This window comes from Thalassophryne amazonica, chromosome 6 (genome assembly GCF_902500255.1).
Source record: "Thalassophryne amazonica chromosome 6, fThaAma1.1, whole genome shotgun sequence".
In the NCBI taxonomy this organism is placed as follows: Eukaryota; Metazoa; Chordata; class Actinopteri; order Batrachoidiformes; family Batrachoididae; genus Thalassophryne; species Thalassophryne amazonica.
In genome coordinates, this window is record NC_047108.1 from 40,857,054 (window position 1) to 40,884,478 (window position 27,425).

Genomic DNA, 27,425 nt, shown 5'->3' on the forward strand with positions numbered 1-27,425 from the left:
ATGTATATGTATGTATGTATATGTGTGTATATATATATATGTATGTGTATATGTGTGTATGTATACACTCAACAAAAATATAAATGCAACACTTTTGGTTTTGCTCCCATTTTGTATGAGATGAACTCAAAGATCTAAAACTTTTTCCACATACACAATATCAACATTTCCCTCAAATATTGTTCACAAACCAGTCTAAATCTGTGATAGTGAGCACTTCTCCTTTGCTGAGATAATCCATCCCACCTCACAGGTGTGCCATATCAAGATGCTGATTAGACACCATGATTAGTGCACAGGTGTGCCTTAGACTGTCCGCAATAAAAGTCCACTCTGAAAGGTGCAGTTTTATCACACAGCACAATGCCACAGATGTCGCAAGATTTGAGGGAGCGTGCAATTGGCATGCTGACAGCAGGAATGTCAACCAGAGCTGTTCCTCGTGTATTGAATGTTCATTTATCTACCATAAGCCGTCTCCAAAGGCGTTTCAGAGAATTTGGCAGTACATCCAACCAGCCTCACAACCGCAGACCACGTGTAACCACACCAGCCCAGGACCTCCACATCCAGCATGTTCACCTCCAAGATCCTCTGAGACCAGCCACTCGGACAGCTGCTGAAACAATCGGTTTGCATAACCAAAGAATTTATGCACAAACTGTCAGAAACCGTCTCAGGGAAGCTCATCTGCATGCTCGTCATCCTCATCGGGGTCTCAACCTGACTCCAGTTCGTCGTCGTAACCGACTTGAGTGGGCAAATGCTCACATTCGCTGGCGTTTGGAACGTTGGAGAGGTGTTCTCTTCATGGATGAATCCCGGTTCACACTGTTCAGGGCAGATGGCAGACAGCGTGTGTGGCGTCGTGTGGGTGAGCGGTTTTCTGATGTCAATGTTGTGGATCGAGTGGCCCATGGTGGCGGTGGGGTTATGGTATGGGCAGGCATCTGTTATGGACGAAGAACACAGGTGCATTTTATTGATGACATTTTGAATGCACAGAGATACCGTGACGAGATCCTGAGGCCCATTGTTGTGCCATACATCCAAGAACATCGCCTCATGTTGCAGCAGGATAATGCACGGCCCCATGTTGCAAGGATCTGTACACAATTCTTGGAAGCTGAAAATGTCCCAATTCTTGCATGGCCAGCATACTGACCGGACATGTCACCCATTGAGCATGTTTGGGATGCTCTGGACCGGCGTATACGACAGCGTGTACCAGTTCCTGCCAATATCCAGCAACTTCGCACAGCCATTGAAGAGGAGTGGACCAACATTCCACAGGCCACAATTGACAACCTGATCAACTCTATGCGAAGGAGATGTGTTGCACTGCATGAGGCAAATGATGTTCACACCAGATACTGACTGGTATCCCCCCAATAAAACAAAACTGCGCCTTTTATTGTGGACAGTCTAAGGCACACCTGTGCACTAATCATGGTGTCTAATCAGCATCTTGATATGGCATACCTGTGAGGTGGGATGGATTGTCTCAGCAAAGGAGAAGTGCTCACTATCACAGATTTAGACTGGTTTGTGAACAGTATTTGAGGGAAATGGTGATATTGTGTGTGGGGAAAAAGTTTTAGATCTTTGAGTTCATCTCATACAAAATGGGAGCAAAACCAAAAGTGTTGCGTTTATATTTTTGTTGAGTGTATGTATATGTATGTATATATGTATTTATGTATGTATGTATATATATGTATGTATGTATAGAGAAAAGTACACCAAAAAGCGCTATTTCCCAGGGCCTGGGTCGTCAGCTGAGTGCTATCACTCCTCGGGATTTCGACCCATTAAGCTCAGTATCCCTCATGATAGTGGGTCCGCAACAGCTGTTTCCTGTTGCTCCCAGGCCCGTAAAATCCAGGTGCTGCCATCTTCTGCTTTTTCTCCCATTTCCTTTACCACCATACGACATCCATCAACACCAGCTGCCCTCAGAAAATGACCCACCGATGCTGCAGGGAAACCCCGGCATCCCACCTCAAAAGGAATGACCTCCACCTTCCAGCCTCGCTCCCCTATCTCCACCCTCAAATCTTCATAATGGTTGAGCTTCCTCTGTCGAGCTCCATCAATACCCTCCTCCCATGAGACTGTCAGCTCTCCAAGTATTACCCTCCTTTCCTCCCTGTCAATCAGCGTAACATCCGGCCGCAAATCAGACACCACCACATCTACTGGCAAAGTCTTGTCTTCTAACACAGTCCACTTTCTTTTTGGACCAGTGCCCGTCCTCTTCTGCTTCCAGCCTCTCACCTGTTCACCAGCTCTCACAAACTTAACTGGTTGGCTTTTCTTCACTGGGACAAATGCATCATTTACTGCCTTCACAGCCACCTTCAGAATTAAATTGTGCCTAAATGTATACCATCCTCTACTCAAAGCAACATGACACGTTGACAGAATATGGTTAAGAGTAGCATACTTTCCACACAGATGACAGTTCGCACTCTTGCCAATACCCCATCTTCTCAGGTTCGCTGGTGATGGAAACACATCGTACGTCATCTGGAGTAGCCGCTTCAGATTCCCAAAACTTCTTCCCCAAATGTCCTTCCAAGTCACCTTCCTCTCCTCTACATCCCACGTCATCCATCGACCTTGCTGGCCCTGCTGTGCTGCTCTCGACACCCTTTCAGCCTCTACCAACCGACGAGTCTCCTGCTCTCTGATCTTTCTTCGTTCCCCAGCTCCGACCTTTGACCAAAATCGTTGCCTTCTTCTTACGCCAAGGCAAGCTCCCTTTTCACGCACCACTCCAACAATTTCACATTGACGTGCTACGGCCTCAACTTTCACCATACCACCAGCATTCCACTTCCGTCCAACTTGCAATATGTATGTATATATATATATATATGTATGTATATGTGTATATATGTGTGTGTATGTATATGTGTAAGCAAGGTTTATGTATTATTGTAAGTTTTGAATAATGAGTTAAAGCACAAAATGTCCAATTTACTAGTTATTGTCAAATAGAGCTGGAGTGACCAAACAAGGCAAACCTTATATTAATAATTTATTACCAATTTTACAAAGTAAAAAAGAGAAATCTTAAAATACAATTCTTAAAAGAAAAAAACATTAAAAAACAACTTCCAGCAGAGCCGAACAGTCAGCGAGCAGAGACAACCAATCCGGACCCGACCAAACATCCACCAAGACGTTTTCCCACTGTCAGCTTAAGGGCGTGTCCTCCTCTCCTCCAATGTGGCACGACGCACTCTCTCAGCCGAGGGAAGGCTCCTCCCCGGCTGTGGCACGTAACGCCCCTCGTCGCTCGTCTCTCCTCGTCACCCCGCCCTCCGTGCACCTACACACACACACACCCAGGCCAGCGAGCACACAACTCCGTCCCTGCGGGAAACTCCAACTTTCTGCTTAAAAGCACCACCTCACAAACACATGAGAGCGTACTCACAGACACGGCAGGGTTCTCCCCTGCCGCTGCGGATAATCCACGTTTATGGCGTTTCTCTGGCGCGAGCATTCAGCTGGAACCAGTAACATCAACGTCAACACGACTCCCGTTATCCAGTCGCTCTCCTCACCAGCTGCTCTTCATGCCTTCCGCCACCGAATCCTTTCCTCTCCGTGAAGTGAAGTGGAATGAAGTGAAGTCCTCCCCTCACGCTACAAAACCAGTTTTTGTATCCACCACTTCACACTCCAGGTGAGCTGATTGCAAAGATCCAAAAGAAATCAGGTGCGCCCACATTTACCATAGCAACCATCAAGGAGCGGCACTCCAAAATCCAACCAGCAAATAAACTTCCCCAAAGGCTGGATTACATCCCCCCCCCCCCCCCCACCTTATCGTTGCCAGTCCCTGCAAAGCACACAAAACTAATCAGGATAACGGGCCGGTGGTCGGCCAAAGTTTACACGAGTAGAGCGGCGAAGCACGTCCTGGGGGGCATCCAACGATCGCTGCTCAGGCACAGCTGGGTAAAACCCATACCACACAGGGGTTCCACATCCCATCCCCTGAGGAGTCCATCCTTTAGTTGATAATCCAGACTCAGCCTGAGGTGCGGCGCACACCTTTAAAGCGTTCCTGTGCACAGTCTGCTCACGACCCCCTTTCTCTGGACGCACCCTATATACAACCCCAGTACTCCCTACACAATCCAAGATTACATAGGGTTCAGGGTCCCACCAAGTACTTAACTTACCCTTCCCCTCGCGATGTCTATTCCGCATCCACACCCGTTCCCCAGGTACCAGAGGCAAGGCTTTAGCACTTTTATCAAACTGACATTTACGCTGGGAGGCCTCACTAGCTGCCCTCTGACGTGCAGTGTTATAGGCTGACAACAGTTTGCAATGATGATCTTTTACCCACCCCGTCAACCCAAACGATAATTGCTCAGAACTCACCCCAAGACCCACATCCACAGGGAGCCGTAAATGCCTACCGAACATCAAAAACGAAGGAGCATAACCCGTCGCACTATGCACTGCATTGTTATAAGCATGAACCAACTCAGAAATGTAGTTTGGCCAACTCCGCTGCCTCTCCTCTCCCAATGAACGGAGCATATTCAGCAACATTTGGTTAAAACGCTCCACACCACCATTACCCGCCGGATGATACGACGTTGTCCTACTTTTGCCTATCCCATACAATTCACAGAGTTGCTGCGTTAAAGCAGACTCAAAATTCGGGCCACGATCAGAATGGAACCGTACGGGGCACCCAAACTGCTGTATTATATGCTTCCACAGCATTTTAACCGTCGTTTGCGCAGACTGATCTAAAGTGGGAATTGCCCATGCAAAACGAGTGAACTGATCAGTTGCAACCAAAATGTTCTGATACGTATCCATTGGTTGGCCAAGGGTTAAAAAATCCAACCCAATAACCTCCAATGGATAAGTAGCACCAATCGAACCAAGCGGAGCCCTAGGCTCAACACGGCTCCTTTGGAGACTGCACATAGCACACTTCTCCTGAAATGCCCTTACCTCCCTCTCCATATCAGGCCAATAAAACCTTCGACGAGCTGAGCAAGAGTCCTGTCCACACCAAAGTGAGCCCCAGCCTCATGAATCTTCTGCCACACCTCCTCACAGCGACAACCTGGACACACGATCTGACGATATTCCTCATGACTCTGTCTATCAACAATGGTCCAGCATAACACACCCTCTACCACTGTCAGCTTTCTCCATTGCCGGAGCAATTTTTGGGCTCGGCTTGTGAGCACCAGATGTTGGAAGCGAGTTGGAACGCTCCCCTCAACAACATACCCCTTAACAGCCTGGATATCCAAATCCAGGCTTTGAGCCTCAGCCCATCCATCCTCAGGTATTACCCCGACACCCGCACTAACCATTAACCCCTGGTCGTGCTCCTTTGCTGACACTATAACCCCCTTTGATGGAACCGGAAACCTTGACAGGACATCAGCATTGACGTTAGTTTTACCTGAACGGTATCTCACTGTGTAATTAAAAGAAGCCAACTGTGCCACCCAGCGCTGCTCCACTGCCCCAAGATGTGCCGTCTGCAAATGAGCCAAGGGGTTATTATCTGTATAGACGGTAAATTCTGCTCCCGTCAAAAAATCTTTAAACTTTTCCGTCACAGCCCATTTCAAGGCCAACAACTCAAGTTTGAATGAGCTATAATTCGCATCATTCTGTTCACTTGGATGCAGGCTCCGACTAGCATAAGCTGCAACACATTCCTGACCATCCTGGACCTGAGACAACACAGCCCCAAGTCCCTGGTTACTAGCGTCAGTGTACAAAATAAAAGGCTTATCATAATGAGCGTATTCCAGAACCGGAGCCTGCATTAAAGCCTTCTTGAGGGCATCAAACGAGACTTGACACGCCGTAGTCCAGTTCACCTTCTTGGACTGTGACTTCTTATCCACCCGAACGCCTGTCAAAAGCCTATTCAGGGGCCGAGCTAATTTAGCAAATCCCGCAACAAATCGCCTATAATACCCAGCTAACCCCAAAAATGCCCTGACCTGCTTAATAGTACTCAGGACAGGCCAATCCAAGACAGCACAGACTTTTTCTGGATCAGGTCTCACACCCTGTCGATCCACCACATGTCCCAGGAATGCTACCTCCCACTGCAACAACCTGCACTTATCTGGACGCAATTTCAGACCATGCCGCCACAACCGCTCAAACACCCGGTCAAGATGCTGAAGGTGGGAAGAAAAATCAGCGGAATATATAATGATGTCATCCAAATACACCAGTAATGATTCCGCCATCTGTCCATTTAGGCACTGCTGCATCAACCGTTGGAAGGTTGCAGGCGCATTACAAAGTCCAAAAGGCATTCGCTCAAACTCATACAAGCCCAGCGGGGTAGCAAAAGCCGTCTTTTCCCGGTCATCAAGATGCATTTCAACCTGCCAGTAACCACTGGCAAGGTCCAAAGTCAAGAACCATTCTGACTGGCTAAGGCCAGTCAGTGTTTCTTCAATGCGAGGCAAGGGAAATGCATCCTTGTGCGTAACTGCATTCAACTTCCTATAATCTACGCAGAAACGCCAACTACCATCCTTTTTCCGCACAAGAACTATAGGAGCTGCCCAAGGACTGCTACTCTCCCTTATCACTCCCCTCTCAAGCATACCTGAAAGAAGAGTCTTCACTTCTTTATACAACATAGGTGGGATCGGACGGTATCTCTCTCGAATAGGGGCAGCATCTCCCGTAGGGATCCTATGCTGCACCAAATTTGTCCGCCCAAAATCTTCCTCGTGACGGACAAACACCTTCCCCCATTTCCACAGCAAAGCCTGCAATTCTCCTTGCTGTTGTTCAGACAAATCCGGGCAACTCTCACCCACACCAACTGCCACAGGCAATTCTGGACCAGCCTCAGCGACCGCAGCACTCACCAACGAGACCTGGACAACACCATCCTCCACAATCGACAGGACCACACACATCAGAATCCTCAATATAATAAAGCCGACCTATTGTGGAAACGGCCGATCGAAACGCTATACGGATGTGGGTTACACACACGAACCGGGACCCTCCCCTTCTTAACTTCCACCAGGGCCCTTGCCACACCCACAACCCCAGAACCAGGCATAGCCTCCATCAAGGCACCATAATCCACCCCCCTTGGTCCCATCTTAGTACGACCCCACACCATCAACTCACTCTTTGGTGGAACAGAAATGCCATATTTAGAGGCCAACCTCACGTACCCCACCAAGCCATCCTCCGCTGAGGAAACCCTAACACCCCGGCACACAGTAAACGCATCCCTCCAGACCTTCTGTCTCTTAAAGGCCGGTGGGCAGGCAGATTCCCCAGGACATTTAAACAAGGCATCCCAACAGGCTCCAATGACATTCATTCCAACAACTAAGGGGTTCGTACACTTCTCATCTTTAACAACCACCACTCCCCGACTCGGGACCATGATACGCTCAACCTCTAAGTCTAGTACAGCATAACCAACACAAGGTATCTCTAACCCATTAACAGCGCTCAATCGAAACCACGTAGGAGCCTGCCCCAGCTTAATTTGTCCAAAATGCTTATTAAACAGGCTCTCTGCCATTAATGTAACTTGTGACCCTGTGTCCAAAAGACCACCCAACCGAATTCCCTCAATAGTCAATTCTATAGTAGGACATTGGCCAACAAAAGCATCAGAGGTCCTGGTCAATGGTGGTGTGGCAGCAAACCCGGCAGCTCGGACCTCAGCAGCCGGGTCTACCAGTTTAAAGCTGGTTCAGCTGTAACTACACAATACCGCGCAATATGTCCCACCTTCCCACAACGATAGCAAATGGGCCTCCCCCACTCATCCCGACCGTGGAATCGCCTAGATGAATACCGCTGATTCCGCATTGAGTTAGCAACCCTAGGTTGAGGTAAAACTGACTGTCTTCGTGGTTTAAGTTCCGCCACAACATCCTGCGCCAACCCCCTGACCTGTTCCTTAACCTCTGCCAAAATTTCACCCTTTAACTTCTCCCTCCAATCAGAACCCTGATGGGGTCCACCTGAACCATGCAATTTACCTACCAAAGCACAGGTTACATCCGACTGGACACCCCCATATTCTAAATCAAGCTGGAGGGCCTCCTGCTGCAACTCAGCAAAACCCAACTCGGGGTTCCGACGAGCATAGACCTTCAAGGCCCGAGCAAAAGGCCCTTCACGGAGTCCAAACAACAACTGATCTCGCAAAATGCTTTCAGAGGGGGCGTTATCAAAAGCTAGATGCTGCAACTTACGGTACAATTCACACAACCTCAACATAAATGATTGTATAGGCTCATCTAGTCTCTGTGTACAACTGAAAAAACTAGACCTCAAAATAGGGGCGGGAACCCGTTCATCATATAATGAATCTAAATGAGCAAAAATTTTTGTAAGTTTACCTTTTTCATCCTCATCTAAAACTACAATTTGACGTTTAGCCTCCCCAGTCAGTGCTCCTAAGACAATACTTACTTTCCTTGCCTCTGTCAAATCCTGAAACCCCAAAACCCCCTTAATCTATATGTATATATGTATGTATGTATGTATACATGTATGTGTATGTGTATGTATATTCTATCGTGTTGATAACCATTCATAAAATTCAGGCGGCTTTCGATGGTTTTAAGTCGAGTGAGTATCCGAGAAACTGTTTAACAGCTGGGCATGTTCAAACTTGTCCCGTAATGCTTCCAACGGAGGTGTTTCTCTGTGGCGCCGGGCCATGAGTGGCTGCCTGCCGACGCGCGAATCCGTCCGCAGGTCTTTCATTACAAAATCTCCTTTAACAGTGGAATGTCTGGATAAACTGCTGATCCCGACCTCTTCTGAAACTTCTCTGTTCTATCACGACGTCCTGGGTCAACAGAGGCTTAAATTTGGAAGTTTTCAGCTCGAAACAGGCTGACGACGGTGGCTCGGAGCGCGGCGCTCCCTCCGGCTCCGTGGGTTGTCCTTAAAGTGACAGTAACACTCTATAATCTCTCATCAGCCCTTAAAATTTTCACCGAAAACCAGCTGAATTTCTCGAATGGTGTCCACTCAGATGTGCCTTACAGTTTCTGAAAAAATTTTGATCAAGCAAAGCGGCAGTCTCTGAGCCATTCCTAAACAATGAAAAAATAGACGGGAGGGGTGGACGACTCCTCACTCAAAGCCTGCCCACAGGCGAATGACGCAACCGACAGGCGTGAAAAAACTCTTGCATGCCCACGAGGGTTCAAGCTTATCAAATCAATTCAAATCAATTTTATTTATATAGCGCCAAATCACAACAGACAGTTGCCCCAAGGCGCCTTATATTGTAAGGCAAGGCCATACAATAATTACGGAAAAACCCCAACGGTCAAAACAACCCCCTGTGAGCAAGCACTTGGCAGCAGTGGGAAGGAAAAACTCCCTTTTAACAGGAAGACACCTCCAGCAGAACCAGGCTCAGGGAGGGGCAGTGTTCTGCTGGGACTGGTTGGGGCTGAGGGAGAGAACCAGGAAAAAGACATGCTGTGGAGGGGAGCAGAGATCAATCACTAATGATTAAATGCAGAGTGGTGCATACAGAGCAAAAAGAGAAAGAAACGCTCAGTGCATCATGGGAACCCCCCAACAGTCTAAGTCTATAGCAGCATAACTAAGGGATGGTTCAGGGTCACCTGATCCAGCCCTAACTATAAGCTTTAGCAAAAAGGAAAGTTTTAAGCCTAATCTTAAATGTAGAGAGGGTGTCTGTCTCCCTGATCTGAATTGGGAGCTGGTTCCACAGGAGAGGAGCCTGAAAGCTGAAGGCTCTGCCTTCCATTCTACTCTTACAAACCCTAGGAATTACAAGTAAGCCTGCAGTCTGAGAGCGAAGCGCTCTATTGGGGTGATATGGTACTATGAGGTCCCTAAGATAAGATGGGACCTGATTATTCAAAACCTTATAAGTAAGAAGAAGAATTTTAAATTCTATTCTAGAATTAACAGGAAGCCAATGAAGAGAGGCCAATATGGGTGAGATATGCGCTCTCCTTCTAGTCCCTGTCAGCACTCTAGCTGCAGCATTTTGAATTAACTGAAGGCTTTTCAGGGAACTTTTAGGACAACCTGATAATAATGAATTACAATAGTCCAGCCTAGAGGAAATAAATGCATGAATTAGTTTTTCAGCATCACTCTGAGACAAGACCTTTCTAATTTTAGAGATATTGCGCAAATGCAAAAAAGCAGTCCTACATATTTGTTTAATATGCGCATTGAATGACATATCCTGATCAAAAATGACTCCAAGATTTCTCACAGTATTACTAGAGGTCAGGGTAATGCCATCCAGAGTAAGGATCTGGTTAGACACCATGTTTCTAAGATTTGTGGGGCCAAGTACAATAACTTCAGTTTTATCTGAGTTTAAAAGCAGGAAATTAGAGGTCATCCATGTCTTTATGTCTGTAAGACAATCCTGCAGTTTAGCTAATTGGTGTGTGTCCTCTGGCTTCATGGATAGATAAAGCTGGGTATCATCTGCGTAACAATGAAAATTTAAGCAATGCCGTCTAATAATACTGCCTAAGGGAAACATGTATAAAGTGAATAAAATTGGTCCTAGCACAGAACCTTGTGGAACTCCATAATTAACCTTAGTCTGTGAAGAAGATTCCCCATTTACATGAACAAATTGTAATCTATTAGATAAATATGATTCAAACCACCGCAGCGCAGTGCCTTTAATACCTATGGCATGCTCTAATCTCTGTAATAAAATTTTATGGTCAACAGTATCAAAAGCAGCACTGAGGTCTAACTGAACAAGCACAGAGATGAGTCCACTGTCTGAGGCCATAAGAAGATCATTTGTAACCTTCACTAATGCTGTTTCTGTACTATGATGAATTCTAAAACCTGACTGAAACTCTTCAGATAGACCATTCCTCTGCAGATGATCAGTTAGCTGTTTTACAACTACCCTTTCAAGAATTTTTGAGAGAAAATAACTCGGACAGAACAATCGGAGAGAAAAAGTCTAACCAAATACCAGCATCACTGAAAGCAGCCAAAGATAACGATACGTCTTTGGGATGGTTATGAGTAATTTTTTCTCTAATAGTTAAAATTTTATTAGCAAAGAAAGTCATGAAGTCATTACTAGTTAAAGTTAAAGGAATACTCGGCTCAATACAGCTCTGGCTCTTTGTCAGCCTGGCTACAGTGCTGAAAAAAAACCTGGGGTTGTTCTTATTTTCTTCAATTAGTGATGAGTAGTAAGATGCCCTAGCTTTACGGAGGGCTTTTTTATAGAGCAACAGACTCTTTTTCCAGGCTAAGTGAAGATCTTCTAAATTAGTGAGACGCCATTTCCTCTCCTGCTTTAAGCTGCGAGTTTGTGAGTTATACCACGGAGTCAGGCACTTCTGATTTAAAGCTCTCTTTTTCAGAGGAGCTACAGCATCCAAAGTTGTCTTCAATTTGGATGTAAAACTATTGACGAGATACTCTATCTCACTTACAGAGTTTAGGTAGCTACTCTGCACTGTGTTGGTATATGGCATTAGAGAACATAAAGAAGGAATCATATCCTTAAACCTAGTTACAGTGCTTTCTGAAAGACTTCTAGTGTAATGAAACTTATTCACCACTGCTGGGTAGTCCATCAGAGTAAATGTAAATGTTATTAAGAAATGATCAGACAGAAGGGAGTTTTCAGGGAATACTGTTAAGTCTTCAATTTCCATACCATAAGTCAGAACAAGATCTAAGATATGATTAAAGTGGTGGGTGTACTCATTTACATTTTGAGCAAAGCCAATTGAGTCTAATAATAGATTAAATGCAGTGTTGAGGCTGTCGTTCTCAGCATCTGTGTGGATGTTAAAATCGCCCACTATAATTATCTTATCTGAGCTAAGCACTAAGTCAGACAAAAGGTCTGAAAATTCACAGAGAAACTCACAGTAACGACCCGGTGGACGATAGATAATAACAAAAAAAACTGGTTTTTGGGACTTCCAATTTGGATGGACAAGACTAAGAGTCAAGCTTTCAAATGAATTAAAGCTCTATCTGGGTTTTTGATTAATTAATAAGCTGGAATGGAAGATTGCTGCTAATCCTCCTCCTCGGCCCGTGCTACGAGCATTCTGGCAATTAGTGTGACTCGGGGGTTTGACTCATTTAAACTAACATATTCATCCTGCTGTAACCAGGTTTCTGTAAGGCAGAATAAATCAATATGTTGATCAATTATTATATCATTTACTAACAGGGACTTAGAAGAGAGAGACCTAATGATGTATCTGATGACCTTATCTGATGTAATCGCACGTGATTCAAATCCATATAGTTTTTGAAAAAAATAATAAGGTTGGATACTTTTCTAATAGACCTTGTATGTATGTATGTATGTATCTTTAGGAGCCGCAAATTTCAGGAACCCGCTGGGAGTTTCTGAAATTTGGGCAAATTTGGTGTCGCTCCCCCAAATAGACCCCACCTCCTACGCCTATGGTTAGCATTTAAGTGTGTTCAAAATGCCTCTTTAAGCACCTCCATACTTGAGAAAACAACAGGAAGCTCCTTTTCTAGAGGATATTACTGATGCCTGTGTTTGCGCAGGGTTAATGTAACCTGAGTTAATTTCTGTTGTTCATATTGCAGAAGGTGAAAGGTGCTGGAATCTTTACTGACGTGTGAATGCAGTAAACATGACTGAAATGGTGTATTTGGACAATTGAGTATCTCTGGTTATAGTTACCCAAACCTCCCCATGTTAAACTAGACCTGTGTGAGTGAGGCTTAAGGTTGCTAAGGATCATTGAGGGTGTTTGGTGTTGGTTGGTGTTTACTGAAACTGAATGTTCTGTGTGAACAAGGATTACTTCATGTTTCATTACTAAAGATTATCTCTCGAGGCATCATAGTGTAATTTAGAAGGGTCTTTAGAATACCATGATGAAATGTGTAGACATCTCAGAACTGTGTTAACAGGCATTTATAATGCTTCCCTCATTATGGGTTTGTTTCTTGTAGATTGGCTCTTAATTATGAGAATGTTCTTGGCCATCGCAGCTTCAAACTGATGTGAGTCTGAAAATCATGTCAGTACATTCCTGTCTTATTTGGACCTGTGCTGAGTTACAAGCTTTTAGTTTCGTACAATTTCATAATAATGAAATTAAATGAAAACATGAAATTGTGAAAGACTTCTCCTGTGCATCTTGAAATGCTTTGTATGCAGCTTTGCTATGAGCCAGCGTCACTACAAGGTGTCTGCACGCCGCTGGTTCACACTAGATGCTGTGGAGTTGGAATATGATGGGACCAAAGCCACATTTAACGGTAGCCGAAACATTTATGCTCCTGCTGAGTACTCCTACCACTGTGAATCTGTCACAAGTTTCCGTTGGCCCCTGCTTGTTCCACGCTCATTAAAAGATCCAGCCAACCAGTGGAGAGTGTCCTTTGAAGATTTTCAGGTAATATGAGTTTCCTTTTATTCTAATAATTTAACATTCTGGTTTTAGGACCTGTGCCTCAAACACCAATTGGTGTGTGTGTGTGTGTGTGTGTGTGTGTGTGTGTGTGTGTGTGTGTGTGTGTGTGTGTGTGTGTGTGTGTGTGTGTGTGTGTGTGTGTGTGTGTGTGTGTGTGTGTGTGTGTGTGTGTGTGTGTGTGTGCGCACACAGCTGGTGGAAAAACTATGAAATTACCACACGAGGATGTACCATAGCAAATAAAGTAGTTGCACCATGTCAGACTTTTTGTGATTTTTGTCTCTGCACACCATTGATTGAAATTGAAATGAAACAAGATGTGCTTGTAGCGTAGACTTTTTCTTTAAGTGTTTTGACAAAAATATTGCATTAATCATTTTGGAGTTATAGCCCTTTTCATACACAGTCTGTCAGTTTTCAGCACCCAGTAGCATCCAGAAAGTATTCACAGCACTTCACTTTTTCCACATTTTTGTATGTTACACTTTTATTCCAAAATAGATGAAATTCATTTTTTGCCCTCGAACTTCTACACACAATACCCCATAATGACAACATGAAAAAGGTGTTTTTTCTTCAAACTTATTAAAAATGAAAAAACTAAGAAATCACATGTACATAAGTATTCTCAGCCTTTGCCATGAAGCTCAAAATTGAGCTCAGGTGCATCCTGTTTCCACTGATCATCCTTGAGATGTTTCTACAGCTTAATTGGAGTCCACCTGGAGTAAATTCAGTTGATTGGACATGATTTGGAAAGGCACACACCTGTCTCCATATAAGGTCCCACAGTTGACAGTGCATGTCGGAGCACAAACCAAACATGAAGTCAAAGGAATTGTCTGTAGACCTCAGAGACAGGATTGTCTTGATGCCCAAATCTGGGGAAGGGTACAGAAACATTTCTGCTGCTTTGAAGGTTCTAATGAGCACAGTGGCCTCAATTATGTGTAAAATGGAAGTCCTTTGGATCCACCAGGACTCTTCCTAGAGCTGGCCACACGTCTAAACTGAGCGATCTGGGGAGAAGGGCCTTAGTCAAGGAGGTGACCAAGAACCAGATAGTCACTCTGTCAGAGCTCCAGCAATCCTCTGTGGAGAGAAGAAAACCTTCCAGAAGGACAACCATCTCTGCAGCAATCCACCAATCAGGCCTGTATCGTAGAGTGGCCATACAGAAGTTACTCCTTAGTAAAAGGCACATAGCAGCCCACCTGGAGTTTGACAAAAAGCACCTGAAGGACTCTCAGACCATGAGAAACAAAATTCTCTGGTCTGATGAGACAAAGATTGAACTCTTTGGTGTGAATGCCAGGTGTCATCTTGGGAGGAAACCATGCACCATCCGTATAGTGAAGCATGGTGGTGGCAGCATCATGCTGTGGGGATGTTTTTCAGCAGCAGGAACTGGGAGACTAGTCAGGATTGAGGGAAAAGATGAATGCAGCAATGTACAGAGACATCCTGGATGAAAACCTGCTCCAGAGTGCTCTTGACCTGTGACTGGGGGACAGTTTATCTTTCAGCAGGACAATGACCCAAAGCACACAGCCAAGATATCAAAGGAGTGACTTCTGGACAACTCTGTGAATGTCCTTGAGTGGTCCAGCCAGAGCCCAGACCTGAATCCAATTGAACATCTCTGGAGACATCTGAAAATGGCTGTGCACCGACACAACCTTGGACCTTGAGAGGTGCTGCAAAGTAGAATGGGCACAACTGCCAAAGATAGATGCACCAAGCTTGTGGCATCATATTCAAGAAGACTTGAGGCTGTAAATGCTGCCAAAGGTGCGTCAACAAAGTATTGAGCAAAGGCTGTAAATACTTATGTACAAGTGATTGCTTAGTGTTTTATTTTTAATGTTTGCCAAAATTTAAAAATATATAATGTTGTCATTTATGGGGTGTTGTGAGTAGAATTTTGAGTGACAAAAATGAATTTACTCCATTTTGGAATTGGGCTGCAACATAACAAAATGTGGAAAAAGTGAAGCACTGTGGATACTTTCTGGATGTACTGTAATTGGACAAACTAAATATTAGTTTTGTTACTAGTAATGATCACTTCCTCAACCAGGTTTCTTTAGACAGGTTACGGGATGGATACATGAACATTTCCAAGTAACTGAATATATAGGGCTTTCACCCATAGGTTTTATGGGCGGATTTGTCCATCATATACAACCCCTGGCAAAAATTATGGAATCACCGGCCTCGGAGGATGTTCATTCAGTTGTTTAATTTTGTAGAAAAAAAGCAGATCACAGACATGACACAAAACTAAAGTCATTTCAAATGGCAACTTTCTGGCTTTAAGAAACACTATAAGAAATCAAGAAAAAAAATTGTGGCAGTCAGTAACGGTTACTTTTTTAGACCAAGCAGAGGGAAAAAAATATGGACTCACTCAATTCTGAGGAAAAAATTATGGAATCATGAAAAACAAAAGAATGCTCCAACACATCACTAGTATTTTGTTGCACCACCTCTGGCTTTTATAACAGCTTGCAGTCTCTGAGGCATGGACTTAATGAGTGACAAACAGTACTCTTCATCAATCTGGCTCCAACTTTCTCTGATTGCTGTTGCCAGATCAGCTTTGCAGATTAGAGCCTTGTCATGGACCATTTTCTTCAACTTCCACCAAAGATTTTCAATTGGATTAAGATCCGGACTATTTGCAGGCCATGACATTGACCCTATTTGTCTTTTTGCAAGGAATGTTTTCACAGTTTTTGCTCTATGGCAAGATGCATTATCATCTTGAAAAATGATTTCATCATCCCCAAACATTCTTTCAATTGATGGGATAAGAAAAGTGTCCAAAATATCAACGTAAACTTGTGCATTTATTGATGATGTAATGACAGCCATCTCCCCAGTGCCTTTACCTGACATGCAGCCCCATATCATCAATGACTGTGGAAATTTACATTTTCTCTTCAGGCAGTCATCTTTATAAATCTCATTGGAACAGCACCAAACAAAAGTTCCAGCATCATCACCTTGCCCAATTCAGATTCGAGATTCATCACTGAATATGACTTTCATCCAGTCATCCACAGTCCACGATTGCTTTTCCTTAGCCCATTGTAACCTTGTTTTTTTTCTGTTTAGGTGTTAATGATGGCTTTCGTTTAGCTTTTCTGTATGTAAATCCCATTTCCTTTAGGTGGTTTCTTACAGTTCGGTCACAGATGTTGACTCCAGTTTCCTCCCATTCGTTCCTCATTTGTTTTGTTGTGCATTTTCGATTTTTGAGACATATTGGTTTAAGTTTTCTGTCTTGACACTTTGATGTCTTCCTTGGTCTACCAGTATGTTTGCCTTTAACAACTTTCCCATGTTGTTTGTATTTGGTCCAGAGTTTAGACACAGCTGACTGTGAACAACCAACATCTTTTGCAACATTGCGTGATGATTTACCCTCTTTTAAGAGTTTGATAATCCTCTCCTTTGTTTCAATTGACATCTCTCGTGTTGGAGCCATGATTCATGTCAGTCCACTTGGTGCAACAGCTCTCCAAGGTGTGATCACTCCTTTTTAGATGCAGACTAACGAGCAGATCTGATTTGATGCAGGTGTTAGTTTTGGGGATGAAAATTTACAGGGTGATTCCATAATTTATTCCTCAGAATTGAGTGAGTCCATATTTTTTTCCCTCTGCTTGGTCTAAAAAAAAGTAACCGTTACTGACTGCCACAATTATTTTTCCTGATTTCTTATAGTGTTTCTTAAAGCCAGAAAGTTGCCATTTGAAATGACTTTAGTTTTGTGTCATGTCTGTGATCTGCTTTTTTTCTATAAAATTAAACAACTGAATGAACATCCTGTGAGGCCAGTGATTCCATAATTATTCCAGGGGTTGTATACACAGTCTGTGGCAGTGGTATCCAAAGACATTCCAGAAAAGGCCAAGAAGGTGCAGGCTTTCTTTGCAGGCACTGACTCCAGCAGTTGATTTCACTGATTAACATCACTTTGCGCAGATGAGATTACTTCATCAGTGAAATCACCTGGTGGAATCAGTTGCTGCAAAGAAAACCTGTACCCTCTTGGCTCTTTCTTGAATGTCTTTAGAAACCAGTGGTTTATGGTATACAAGAGTGTCACTCAAGTAAATGACACTTAATATTGCATGATTAGTGACTGGCCGTTGGATACAATGTGTCTGTCTGCAGCACAAACTGTGTTGCTGGGGTGGGGCAGAGGTTGGGTGTGTATGTTGATAGACATTAAAATCTACATACTAGGTGTCAGAATCTGACATCTTCTGTTGAAGCCATGAATACATCATGGACTTTAATAAATACAAACAGTATGTTACTGTATGGTAGATCTGTAGGCATTTCTCACAAACTGAGTAACCATGCAAGAAGGAGTCTAGTGAGTGAAGTCACAAAGACATCAATGTGAAGTTGTTACAGGCTTGTGATTGGAGAAACTGTATTGTGCAACTTTTCTTGTTTCATCACTACTTGCACAGCTTCACATTGGAGTGGAAAAGAATATGCATGAAAACAGATTAAATTTGGATTTCCAGTGTACCTTATAAAGAAGACAAAGAAGAAGAAGAAGAGGAGGAGAATGTGTCCAGAGACAGAGGGAGATGAGGAAAACAAAACGGGTGGAAGTGAGAGTCGGGACTTTGAATGTTGGGAGTATGACTGGTAAAGTGAGAGCGTTGGCTGACATGATGGAGAGGAGAAAGGTAGACATATTGTGTGCGCAAGAGACCAAGTGAAAGGAAGTAAGGCCAGGCGCATAGGCAGCGGGGTCAAGTTGTTGTATCATGGTGTAGATAGAAAGAGGAAATTGTGTTGGGGTCATTTTAAAGGAAGAGTATGTTAGGAGTGTTGGAAGCAAGTGTTTTACAGGGTGATGACTGTGAAGCTGTAAATTGAAGGGGTGATGATGAATATCATCGGTGCATTTGGCCCACGGGTAGGTTGTGAGACAAAGGAGAAAGAAGATTTCTGGAGTGAGTTAAATGAGGTGGTGGAGAGTGTGCCCAAGCATGAAAGAGTGGTGATAGGAACATGTCTGCTTCTATCACCACTCTTAGTGATAGGAGCAGACATGATAGGAGCTGTCCCATCACTCTTAGTGATAGGCCATAGCTCATAGATGAAGAAAGAAGACAGGAGTATAAGGAGATGCAGTGTAAGGCAAAAAGAGAAGTAGCAAAAAATAAGGAAAAGGCATGTAGCAAGCTGTACAAGACATTGAACAGTAAAGGAGGAGTCTCCATTGACAATGATGTTCAGATGACAGTGGTCTGTAGTTAAAGTAGAGAGCAGGTGAAGGTGAGCCTGGAGAGGCGAGGTTATACACAGGAGAGAAGAGAAATCAAAGTCAGTAAAGCAAGATGGTGTATGTGTGTGAATGAGTAAAACAGTAATGGTGCAGTTGTAAAGAGTACAGTAGAAGTGTTGAAAATAGATGGGCCACTTGTTCAAAGTAATGAAAAGTGGTTGAGGGTGGAAAAAGTGCAGGCAGTGTGGAGGGGGTGGAGTAGAGTAAGAAGTGATTGGATAGGATGTTTACAAGACTAGTGAGGCCATCTCTGTTGTATGGTTTAAAGGCAGTGATGCTAAGATGGACAGGAGGCAGAGATAGATTTTTTTTTTAAATTGAATTAAAAAAAATGAAAAGTGAAAATTCATTTCAGATTTCTTGGAATATATCCTGAAATTAGCTGGGAAAACTCATTTTGTGCTTTATATTACTCGATTTGGGAAGTGTTACAACTTTTACAACTAACAGAGCAGCTTAAAAATCTTCCACTTAGTCCAAAAAATAAGCTTGTTTGATCTGAGATATGACTTGAAACAAGATGTTTCCGAAACGTCTTCACTGAACAAGACTTTGAGATGTATTATCTAAACAAAAGTTTATATGTCTTCCTGAAATTGTTTCTTATATTCAGTGTAGATTAGAAATTGTAATAAGAAATTGCACAAAGACAAGCATGTTGCCTGTGAGGATCCACGAGCTCTAGATTGGGTCGTGCTGATAAAATAGGTAGCCGACATTTTTCAAGGGTGCTAATAAATTAAGCAAAGCTTGTATAATGAGTTGGAATGGCGTGTGGGTCCAGAATGCTTTTAGAACTTTAGACCTCAACAATTTTTAGAAGAGGAACTGAACCCTTTTGTGTCCTGTTAATTTACTGTCTTAATGTATTTAGAAATTGTTTAGGTTGTTATCATATACACACTATTATTATTTTTGTGATTATTATTATTACTATTATCAGTATTATTATTGTTATTTTATTATTACTTCTATTTTGTCATTTGATTTTTTTAAATGGTTCACAATGAAAATAAGTGTTTTCACTTTCTTGTCACCCATGTCTTTTTAACGTATTTACAATTCAGTTATACACCTACATTGAACTTACTAAATAAAATCATGCACTCATACTTTTAATATAAAGATTATTTACTGTTCCCTGCTGGAATGGCATGTGAGTCCAGAATGTAGTTAGCAACATTCCATTGTTCAGTGTTGTTAGCTAATACCCATAGCTTCTCCAAAAATATTAGTCCTATCAACATTACGTTTTGGCGGCGTTCGTCCTTGACCCAAAATACAGAAGCATACCAAACGGCAAATATCAGCTGTCCACAGTTTCTCCGTGATCAAAGTTACACGCACGCATGGAGAACTTTGTGTCTTTTCTGTATTCTGCTGCAAACAGGTGCTTCTAATCTTAGACATGCACAAACAGAGACATGAGGGAAGACATCAAATGCAATACATCATGGTACTGGCAACATGACACAACTCAGTCATGCTAACAGCAACATAAGGCATAACTAAACTGACTAACCAGTTGAACTACAAAAACACAATAAATCAGTAACATTAACAACACTGTTAAACTCACATGAAACTGTTTTCGCAGCGTTCATCCTTGACCCAAAATACATAAGCATACCAAAAGGCAAATGTCTACTGTCCCCAGTTTCGGCGTGATCGAAAGCCATACACACGCATGTACACATAGGCCACTTGGCTATTATAATATAGACTAGCACGTTGCCCATGAGAATCCACAAGCTCTAGATTGGGTAGTTTTTATAAAATAGGTAGCTGACATTTTGCAAGGGTGATAATAAATTGGGCAAGTTTCTATAATGAGTTGGAGTGGCGTGTGATTCCAGAATATTTTTAGAACCTTCAAGGCCCCGTCACACATATCAAGAATGTGCAGAAACCTTGCCCGACACGGCAAATATTGCCATAATCCGACGTAGTCGGGAGGAAAAGAGGCGTGGTCAGCAGTGTCGGAACACATCCAGATTACCTCGTCCACAACTGCACAGTGGCATCCAAAGTGCATGTAGACAACAGATAAACGACACAGACTGCTGTCAGATGGCCATAAAAGGTGCCGAAGACTGCCCCATGTTCAAACGTCTGGATGGCAAACATGAGACTGGAGTGGGAGGGCACGGTGACCTCACGTGTATGTGTGCGTAAAGTAGGTGCTGGATTGATGACATGATTGCTGTGTGTGTGTGTGTGTGTGTGTGTGTGTGTGTGTGTGTGTGTGTGTGTGTGTGTGTGTGTGTGTGTGTGTGTGTGTTCACAATGCGGGGGCACACGTGCGTGCCGTTGCCAGCTGCTGGACACTGCTGGCAGTGGACCATGCTGTCCCATACATCAGACGCAGCCTTTCCAGGGAACGTCAATTTCTTTTTTGTGTTTTGGCTCACTTCAGCAGCACAACACAACTCTGGACACCGCGATGGTTGGATTGTTACATGGGATTTATTTTTGCCGTGGTTGAGTCCAGCACACAGCAGCCGGTTGAGAGGATTATAACCACAAGCTGCTGTCTCTGCTCCACATCCACACTGCACGCCTGGACCACTGTTGGAGGTGAGATTCATGTTTATTAATGCTGTCACGGCCTGGCACAACAGTTCCATGTCATATCTCCTACAGAGTTATACCCCTGTCACACATAGCCAGATCATGCAGAATGGCATCACAATGACAAATCAGCGCACATCTGAAAAGTGTCAGGTTTCAGTTCCAAAATGTTCTGACAGCCATCTGCGGAAGTGCACACATTTGGTCAAAATCAGCTGGCGACCCCAAGTGTGATGCACATGTTCAAAACCCTCCTGGCGCTGCCAAGATGGGAAACCTATCAAACGGCGGTTCATGTGCAATCTGAGGACCATTTGACCGTAATTTACATATTCTGATGGCGGCAAAACAGGATCTGAAACGATTTGAGTACATACAAAGGGAACCTCGACATGGATCTGGCATAACAAAGCCTGCCGGTATGACCTGTACATGCCACATATAATAATGTGCCCCCCCAGAGTGCAAAGGAACTGTTGAAATGTATGTGGCATGCTTCATCGTGATAATAATTATGAATTATTATCATGTACAGTGAATGTGAACAGCACCTATTAGCAATTTTATCTAACCAATAAACAATGGATGCTGTGCTGCAATACACCATGGGAGTTCAGGGTTTTGAGGTTTTAAATGTTATTGTGGTTTATCTTAGTTTAACAGTGTTGTTAGTGTTTTTGTAGCTCAATTAGTTTAGTCAGTTTAGATAAGCCTCATGTTGCTATTACCATGAGTGAGTTAAGTTTCATGTTAGTACCATGAGTGAAATATTTAATGGTTTTGATGTCTTCAGCCACCGTCTTTATTTGGCAAATTAAAACCATTTGCCTACAGCAGCTGTGCATGCGTGTTGCTAACTACTTTCCGGACTCACGCCATTCAAGCAGGGGGCAGTAAGTAATCTTTGTGTTAAAAGCATAAGTGTAGTGAGTGATTTTAAGTTCAGTGTAAGTTCATGATATACTTGTAAATATGTTAAAAAACACATGGATGTGTTATAAAAATGAATATGCTCCCTAAAATGTTAGATTTGGTTCAGAATGTGCCATTGCCACCACCTGAGGATTTTTTCACAAAGCTTAAAATGCTATTTATTTAATTTATTTGGAAAAGTGGTCAAGCTCGGGTTAGATTGTCATTGTTGCACTTAGCATATAATAAAGGAGGGTTAAAATATCCAAACATAATTTGGTATTATTGGGTGGTACAGTTAAAATCCATGAAATTTTATTTTGAGGGAATAAAAAATTCCCCTCAGTGGAAAGAAATGGAGTCAGAAGATCTAAATTTACCATTACCACAATATTTTTACTGAGACCATTTTTCTAATTTAGTAAAACTACAAATCCATTTGTTAAAAATATGATTAAAATCTGGTTTAAGATGTGCAAATATGTTAAAGAGCCCTATAAACTGTCTTTCTATAGTCCAGTTTGGGGAAATCAGTCGTTTATCCCAGGGAGGGCAGACCCTGTTCTTCAACAATGGGCCTCAAAGGGATTGACGACTATGCAAGATGTATTTTATGTCTAACTCTTGAGAATTTGATGTCCTTTGAGGAAACTAGATGAAAACACAATATAGATTAAAAAAAAATACTTTGTTTCTTCAGAAGTTGCTTTAGAGCTAGTCAGAATAACATTTTAACAACAACAAAAAAAGCAAATTTAAGGAAAATTGTTTCTAAAAACTATATCAGTGCTGTATCAGGTGTACAGTTTATTATTGTCTAATTCAACTGAAAATTCTGTTTCAAAAGAAAGGGCAAGGAATAGGATTTAGGAATGAATTTACTGCAAGAGGACTGGGAATCAGCATGTACCAAGACTCACACACAATCAATTAATACCCTATTTAGGCTCATACAGTATAAATGGCTCATGAGAACTTGCATCACGCCAGTAAAATTGAACAGATATAATAGTAATACAACCCCTGGCAAAAATTATGGAATCACCGGCCTCGGAGGATGTTCATTCAGTTGTTTAATTTTGTAGAAAAAAAGCAGATCACAGACATGACACAAAACTAAAGTCATTTCAAATGGCAACTTTCTGGCTTTAAGAAACACTATAAGAAATCAAGAAAAAAAGATTGTGGCAGTCAGTAACGGTTACTTTTTTAGACCAAGCAGAGGAAAAAAATATGGAATCACTCAATTCTGAGGAAAAAATTATGGAATCACCCTGTAAATTTTCATCCCCAAAACTAACACCTGCATCATATCAGATCTGCTCGTTAGTCTGCATCTAAAAAGGAGTGAACACACCTTGGAGAGCTGTTGCACCAAGTGGACTGACATGAATCATGGCTCCAACACGAGAGATGTCAATTGAAACAAAGGAGAGGATTATCAAACTCTTAAAAGAGGGTAAATCATCATGCAATGTTGCAAAAGATGTTGGTTATTCACAGTCAGCTGTGTCTAAACTCTGGACCAAATACAAACAACATGGGAAAGTTGTTAAAGGCAAACATACTGGTAGACCAAGGAAGACATCAAAGCGTCAAGACAGAAAACTTAAACCAATATGTCTCAAAAATCGAAAATGCACAACAAAACAAATGAGGAACGAATGGGAGGAAACTGGAGTCAACATCTGTGACCGAACTGTAAGAAACCGCCTAAAGGAAATGGGATTTACATACAGAAAAGCTAAACGAAAGCCATCATTAACACCTAAACAGAAAAAAAACAAGGTTACAATGGGCTAAGGAAAAGCAATCGTGGACTGTGGATGACTGGATGAAAGTCATATTCAGTGATGAATCTCAAATCTGCATTGGGCATGGTGATGATGCTGGAACTTTTGTTTGGTGCCTTTCCAATGAGATTTATAAAGATGACTGCCTGAAGAGAACATGTAAATTTCCACAGTCATTGATGATATGGGGCTGCATGTCAGGTAAAGGCACTGGGGAGATGGCTGTCATTACATCATCAATAAATGCACAAGTTTACGTTGATATTTTGGACAATTGAAAGGATGTTTGGGGATGATGAGATCATTTTTCAAGATGATAATGCATCTTGCCATAGAGCAAAAACTGCAAAAACATTCCTTGCAAAAAGACACATAGGGTCAATGTCATGGCATAGGGTCAATGTCAATGAGCAGATCTGATTTGATGCAGGTGTTAATTTGGGGGATGAAATTTTACAGGGTGATTCCATAATTTTTTCCTCAGAATTGAGTGATTCCATATTTTTTTCCTCTGCTTGGTCTAAAAAAGTAACCGTTACTGACTGCCACAATCTTTTTTTCTTGATTTCTTATAGTGTTTCTTAAAGCCAGAAAGTTGCCATTTGAAATGACTTTTAGTTTTGTGTCATGTCTGTGATCTGCTTTTTTTCTACAAAATTAAACAACTGAATGAACATCCTCCGAGGCTGGTGATTCCATAATTTGTGCCAGGGGTTGTATACCAGATGTGTGTACAAAGTGTAATTGTTGGGAAAGTGTAGTGACACGGACCCACAACAGGGGGCGCAAATGAACGGACAATGGAGGAAGTCAAATAACACTTTACTGTTGTGAATAAGCACAACAAACACAGCAGATTACAATAATAGTCAATGAAGTCAATTCACAAAAAATGTTGCGTGGGCAGGCTCGAAGATAAGAGACGTCTGTCCAAAGCAGAACCGGAACCACACGATTTCCTCCGCCACCGAACCCCGGGAATACTGGAGCCTCCAAGTCCCGAACTCCCAGGTGGCCACTGCCTCCGCTTGTCGGATCTGGTACTGCTGGCGAGGAACAAAAACAGTTAGATGTGGGTGCGTCTGCACCCAGCAACACGTATGGTGGAAAACCACCTCCACCTCTCGTCGGAAAAAAGTAAACAAAATATCTGCTATCCAACACACAAAGTAACAGGTATTCCTCGGTAGAGCGATATCTCGGCAAAGAGGTGGAGATGTCGTCCTGCTGATATACCACTGCTGATCAGATGATTGGTGACAGCTGTTGTAGGCGATAAGTGACAGCTGTCACCCCGGCTGCTCCTGTGAGGCGGCAGCGCCCTCTGGTGCCTGGAGCCCACACTCCAGACGGCACCCTCTGGTGGTGGTGGGCCAGCAGTACCTCCTCTTCAGTGGCCCACACAACAGTAATGAGGATAAAGGGACGTTGTTCCACTGCATGTGGCAGTGTGCAAAGGTTGGCAGTTTCTGGGAGGAGGTTAAAAATAGCAATGGAAACTATTATATCGAACATACCAATAAATTCTGCTCTTTTTATTTTTGGAATTTATCCTGGAAAACATAACTTTACCAAGAATGAACAAACATGATCAACATGTGTCTCCTGCAAGCTAAAAGATCAATTGCTATATTTTAGAAAAAGACAAACAGGCCCAGTTTGGCATACTGGGTGAAAAAATGCTCATAGTTGTTCCTCTAGAAAAGGTACATGTATTAGGAAAGAGAAACTGGCAATGTTTGAAGAGATATGGGGACCATTTAGAAAATTTGTGAAAAATGTGAACTTGGCAAATATTAATGAAGAAGAATTATTGTAAAATGGTGACTGTAATCCGCAAACATATTTTTTTCTCTTTTTTCCATAAAGTGAAATTGAGAATTTTATTGTTTATCTACACAAATGTGTACACAAAGAAGTGCCATTTCTGGGCAGGGAGTTTTTATTTTTGTTTTTTCGTATTCTTGTTAACGTTCTGTTTTCTTAATCGATCTTTTTGCACAGTGCTGAGAAGTAATTCTTATGTATAGTTGTATATGTGTGCCAATTTAAAATGAATAAACAGTGTTCCTAATAATAATAATACTACATGGATGAAGAAAGTGAAAACACTTATTTCTATTGTGGTCCATTTAAAAATTAAATGACAAAACAGAAGTCTCTTCTCTTCGGCTGCCCATCGTTCCCGATGAAGGCTAAGTTTATGTTAAAGTTTGAGTGCCTTTTTTCTCCATCCTTCAATATACTTTTCTTTTCCATTCAACAGTGATACCAGCCACAGAAACCCTCTTCTAACACAGAACTAGCTCTAGCGTTCTTCTCCCAAGTTCCTTCATCTATTTCTGCTGTCTTTAGGTAGTGCTTCAGGACATCTTTGTAGCGAAGTTTTTGTCAACCACGTTTCCTTTTACCTGATGTCAGTTCACCATACAGGACAGCTTTTGATAGTCGATCATCTGACATTCTCACTACATGACCAGCCCAGCACAGCTGATTCTTGACTAACAGTGCCGCCACACTCTGCATATTAGTTCTTTAGAGAACTTCGCCGTTGCAGATACGATCTTGCCAGGTTACACCCATGATGTTTCTTAAGTGACAGAGCTGGACAGTTTCTTTACATGCCTTCTGTACAGAGTGTATTTCTTGGTGGAGTAAAAAAGACATGGAAGAACAAAGACTCCATAAAGGTTGCATTTGGTTTCAAGCTTTATTCTCTCTCAGACCACACCCGTTCCTCAAGAGCTCCAGAAGCATTTGCAGCGTCTCTAAATGCATGTTGTTATCTCTAAATCGATGGAATTATCTGAAGATATCATGCTTCCCAAATAGGTGAAATTGCTGACTGATTTGACTGGTTTGCTGTGTATATAGAGCTCACGATCTGAAGGAGAAGTGCAATGTGCTGGTTGGTAGAGAACCTCTGTCTTCTTGATGTTAATGGTAAGGCCAAATGCTACAGATGCTGCCACAAAGCAATCCAACATGGCTTGCAGGTCTTCAAGAGATTGATCCACCAATGCAGTGTCATCAGCATACGAGGTCTATTAGAAAAGAAACCGACAGTTTTATTTTTTTAAAAACTATATGGATTTGAATCACATGGGATTACATCAGCCAAGCTTGAACCCTCGTGCGCATGCGTGAGTTTTTTCACGCCTGTCGGTGATGTCATTCGCCTGTGAGCATGCTTTGTGGAAGGAGTGGTCAAGCCCCCTCGTCGGATTTTCATTGTCTGAGAAGTTGCTGAGAGACTGGCGCTGTGCTTGATCAAAATTTTTTCAAGAACTGTGAGGCACATCCGATTGGAGACCATTCGAGAAATTCAGCTGGTTTTCAGTCCAGGCGGCTTTTGGTGGCTTT

General features: G+C 42.6%; 1 protein-coding gene across 1 annotated transcript in view; it reads left to right on the forward strand.

The window, feature by feature from the left end:
* atp6ap1a (ATPase H+ transporting accessory protein 1a) overlaps window positions 1-27,425 on the forward strand; it is a 77,512-nt gene that overhangs the window by 44,248 nt on the left and 5,839 nt on the right. The window contains exons 9-10 of the mRNA XM_034172050.1: window positions 13,003-13,053; window positions 13,211-13,448. Of these exons, the coding sequence (XP_034027941.1) occupies window positions 13,003-13,053; window positions 13,211-13,448 (289 nt within the window). The remainder of the gene's footprint in view (window positions 1-13,002; window positions 13,054-13,210; window positions 13,449-27,425) is intronic.